Source organism: Theobroma umbraticum, unplaced genomic scaffold, assembly GCF_002168275.2.
Source record: "Theobroma umbraticum cultivar Fairchild unplaced genomic scaffold, ASM216827v3 scaffold_67.0, whole genome shotgun sequence".
Taxonomy (NCBI): Eukaryota; Viridiplantae; Streptophyta; class Magnoliopsida; order Malvales; family Malvaceae; genus Theobroma; species Theobroma umbraticum.
This window is the reverse complement of record NW_018397262.1, coordinates 3,054,069-3,058,957: the sequence shown is the minus strand read 5'-3', so window position 1 is coordinate 3,058,957 and position 4,889 is coordinate 3,054,069. Positions and strand designations below refer to the sequence as shown.

General features: G+C 30.7%; 1 protein-coding gene across 1 annotated transcript; it reads left to right on the top strand.

The window, feature by feature from the left end:
- The first annotated feature begins 967 nt into the window (after positions 1 to 967).
- Positions 968 to 2,723, top strand: LOC110419704 (transcription factor JUNGBRUNNEN 1-like). Its single transcript, XM_021432792.1, has 3 exons — positions 968 to 1,152; positions 1,754 to 2,055; positions 2,164 to 2,723. The coding sequence occupies exons 1-3, from the start codon at positions 969 to 971 to the stop codon at positions 2,560 to 2,562; spliced, it is 885 nt and encodes a 294-aa protein (XP_021288467.1). The 5' UTR covers position 968; the 3' UTR covers positions 2,563 to 2,723.
- The last annotated feature ends 2,166 nt before the right edge of the window (positions 2,724 to 4,889 follow it).

The window sequence follows — 4,889 nt, the reverse complement described above, 5'->3', positions numbered from 1 at the left end:
TCCATTAATTCTGATAGCTTTAGTTGTCATTAAAACACTATATATTTACGATTATGATTTAAGCTAAATTAAAGAAGCCTGAGAAAGTTTGGTCATGTCCTCTCTGTGGTTGTCTCAAATTCAATTTTCATAATTTGTCAAGAGAGAAACTTAATGACGTTAGAATCGAGAGGATACTTCATGATGAGATAGATTTTGTTAAGAAAATGTTATCTAGATTAGTTGATGTTATTAATTTAAATCTTGTTAAATTGTTCGATGAGATAAATTTTTATCATTTACGTGAGTTCAAAATATATCGATTTTCATTATTTAATTATTAAAAATGATTTTTTAAATTACTTAATCAATTATTAAAAATGATTCTCTTAATGCAATCAATTGGGTTCTGAGTTCTAACTCAACTCCATAAAATTTTAGAAATTTTTTACATATAAATGAAGCTCTAAAGCTGCAGCTAGGTAAATGACAAATCCAACATAGGATCTCGTGAAATTTGATGAAATTTTGTTCACTCTAGGATTTACTTTGAACAACTTCTGTGGTAAACTAAGCAAATGCATGAACAGTGATTGCATTGACCATGAGAAGTCCCTGCTTTTGGCGAGCAAAGCATGGCTATTTTGGGGCCCCTCGGTCACAACGAGCCACTCAGTCCCTGTCGAAATTTCAAAATGATAAGCAAAGCCTGCCAAGGGGCCACCTGGTAAAAGTCCCCTGGTAACCGTGTAGTTGCTTTTAATTGTTTTTATATGTGAAATTGTTCGTGTATTTGTAGACATTTAGACAGACATTGAAGACTCTTTCATAGCTTATTGGATGCTCGATATCAAAGAGTCAAGAGCATTGACTTGACTTTTTCTAACTTCAGAGTATTTAAGAAGGTTCTCCGAAGCTTAAACTACAAAGCATTAAGATCTTCGTTTCATACACTGCACCTAGAATTTTTCAAGGACACAAAGGAAAAGATGAACTTCCAAGATAGTGCTGCCAAGATGGACGAAGATGTTCCGCTCCCAGGGTTTCGTTTCCATCCCACAGATGAAGAGCTTCTTAGTTTTTATCTTCAACGAAAGGTTGACAAGAAACCCATCAAAATCGAACTCATCAAACAGATGGATATCTATAAATATGATCCTTGGGACCTTCCAAGTATGATTCACTATCTACTTTAATTTCCTTTTTATGCATGTTCATCAATATTTTCTCTACTTATCTTTCAATAAGTGAAAGAGATTCAGGTTTATTTAGTTAAAAGATCCAAAAGTTTTAACTAAAAGAAGTTTCAAGCTGCCTTATAGCATCAAGTTAAGTCAGTTTTTTTTTTTTTCATATAATTATCTCTAAAGTTTTATGTCATACGATGGGTCTGTCCTAATTTCTGGTGTTTTCTTTAAGAAGGAAGCCTTCTAACACAAAATCATCAAGCCTCTTCTGAAAAATCAAACAGATAGCTTGATAATTCTTTGTTCTCCTAAGTTTTGCACTTTGTGTTTACCTTGACTTGAAATCATATAATTATTTTTGCAGAAGTTTTGTTCAGCTGTGTAATTCGTCTAGCATTAGTTGAAGATTTCATATTAATTTTTGCATCCAAAGGGGGGGTTCGTTATCCATATATTTCCTATTGCAATATGCATATTGTTCTTTGATGCAAAAGAAAAATTAGGTCTTAGCCCCTGAGGCCACATCTGATCTCCTTCATAATTTTATTCACTCTAATATTGTATATCATAACTAATCAATCATGCAGAGCCTAGCAGTGAAGGAGAGAGCGACTCATATTTCTTCTGCAAACGGGGAAGGAAGTATAGAAACAGTATTAGACCGAATAGAGTGACAGGATCTGGGTTTTGGAAAGCAACCGGCATTGACAAACCTGTTTATTCACATGGAGGTGAAGGCCATGTGTGCATAGGGCTAAAGAAAACGTTAGTATACTACTGCGGGAGTGCAGGAAAAGGAACCAAAACGGACTGGATGATGCATGAGTTTCGCCTTCCCAGCAATGATAACAACACAAGCCTTTCCGATCCCCAATATGTCCAAGAAGCTGTAAGCAAAATATTATAAAAGTAGCAATATATATTGATTTCATTTCTATTCCCCATGGCAGTGTTTATTTAGTCGTATTAAATCTTTAATTTTGGGGATTAATTCCAGGAAGTATGGACCATATGTCGAATTTTGAAGCGGAACGCATCACATAGAAAGTTATACACACCAGATTGGAGAGAAGTTGCAGCTAAACGTCATTCGACTAACAGAACAAGCTCTCAAACGTGTATTGTGGAATCCAATAATTATGAGAATTACATAAGTTTCGGTGATTCAATCCCTCAACATCAAGCTGTTAATCGAACCAATGGTAGAAGCCAATGGCATGCAGCAGCAGCAGCAGCGGCAGACCAATTGAGCACCATGGCTCAACCTCAAACTCAACTTCCATTTATTTCACCATCTTTGAGCTTTTCGAATCCAGAAGCTGACTTAGTTACTTACGCTAATTGGGATGAACTCACATCAGTTGTAGAGTTTGCTCTTGATCCCTCTCTTCTGTAAATGCTTGTCTAATTAATTATATGTTGTTGTAGTTGAAACTCATATATATTAAAAATAAGCACTATGAACAAATAAATGAAGTGTTCAAGCTGCAATTATCTGTTAATGGTGTTTATCTTTAATAATATACATATGATTGTATTGTTGATATATTTGCAAAACTCTCCCTTAATTACATGAACTTTCTAGAGCAAAAGGCTGAATTATTAATTAGTCTTTGATTCATTGGAATCGATCAAAGGGAGACCTAGTGTTCCCCTCAACCCTCTCCATTTTTTTTGCGATCCAACCCTCTCTATTTAGCTAAATACTGTGATTGCACCTTGTTAAAGGTTGCTAATTAATACTTGTGGATCACTTATTTTTGACACAGCGAATTAATGTGGAAATAAAGGCTAACACCTGATTATGCCTTTAAGGTTAATAACCAAGTTTCAAATATTAAAAATTTAAAACTTAAGTTTGAGAGAAGAATCCTATAAATTAAACCTAAGGGTCCTATTTATAACATTATAGGCCTAAATCTTAGTAAAATTCTACTTCTGGTTATTTAATACAACCAGAGTAGTTAACAAGAGTTTTAATTTTTAACTATAATATTCCTATCCTAAAGTCCTAGTACAAGTAAATTAAATAAAAAAGAAATTTTATTATACCTGTAATTCCTATATAGACTTGTAACTAACAAGGAAAATACTAAAATTATGAACATGCCTATTTATGACTTTTGAGCTTTTTGTTTTGGCTTTTAACGCTCACTTTGCTTTAAGAAATTATTTATTAGATGTTCTACATCAATTTTCCAACAAAATGTGATTACTTCTTCAATTAATTTTAAATTTTCTTTGAACTTTTGCATATAATTTCCACTTTTCTCTATTTATTGTTCCATTTGTCAATAATCCTAATTTTCTATTTTTATTGGTTTTCTTTTCAACTACATTTTAAACATTTTAAAAAGGAGATAATCAATCTAATGTATGTATTAAAATTTCTTCAAATTATTATTAAAAGTCTGCATAAAATCTTGACAAAATCACACATGTACATCTACTTCTAGAAAATTAATATTATTAAAGACAATTTAGCATCTAATTTAAGTTGTACTAGTGTACCAATACAAATTTAATTAGTAATAAAAGTTTAGTATAATTTTTAATAATAATTTATTAAATTTTGTGTCTATTAACTTCTTTTATACACATTTAGTCACCATTCATACATGTGAGATTTATAATTTATAACTAAATCGTATGTATTTAAATAATAATAAAAATATATTGAAAAGTAATAAAAGGAATTCAACTCTTAGCTTTCAATATTGAAACCTTCAACTTAACAAACCACACTTCAATGTGACATTATCTATTAGTTAATGGCTTTATATGAATATGCATAAAGTGATAATCCAAATGATAAGTTAAATCATATAACATAAATAACCATTCAATGAACTTAGTTCCAGAAGTTTTCACATGAATTTTTGAAGGCTCGAGAGCTTAATTAATTAATTAATTAGTCCCAGATAAAACTCGAGCCCATCTCAAATGTTAATGAAGGGTGTTAGCATGAGTTTGGCAAATTAAGTGTTCCAATTATTTGTCTACACTTATTTTTATTTTTTTTTTGGAAAGGCTTGTCTACACATTATTAATGTACTTTCATGAAAGAATATTTCATCATTTAATGATTCTACATTTGATGTGTAATTAAAACTAGTTGACTTGTTAAAAATAGGATGACTTTTCAAATTGAATGGGATGGAGTAACATTTGATAATGTGAAGTTATAGTAGGAATAGATAATTAGCATGCTTTGAGATAAGGGAATTCAAATAGACCTTAACATTATTTAATTTACACATTATATTATAGTTTAAAGTTAATAAAATCTAATTCATGAATAGATTTGAAAGAGTGGGTTGAGCTCCATTTCATAGTTTTTGGGTTTATTACTTTCCGATACACTTCGAGTCTATTGATAAATATGATTTCTCCAATTTATGAACTCTATACACGAGGATAGTAATTAAAGGTCTATTACAAATTAGGCATAATGCTTATAAAATTTTTAAATTATTTAAAAAAATTTAAATAAGTTTTTAGTTTTTTACTACGTTCAATTAAGTCTCTATACTTTTATTTTTAATCAAATAAACTCTTATGATTAATAGTTGGCTAATTGTCATGAGTCCAACAGTCACTTGTCATTTTATGCATTTTATGAGAAATGTTTTATGATCATGTTAATACGTCACATTATCATCCATTATAATATATCAACATATAACAATATCATTCATTATAATATGTCAGCATATCACGTCA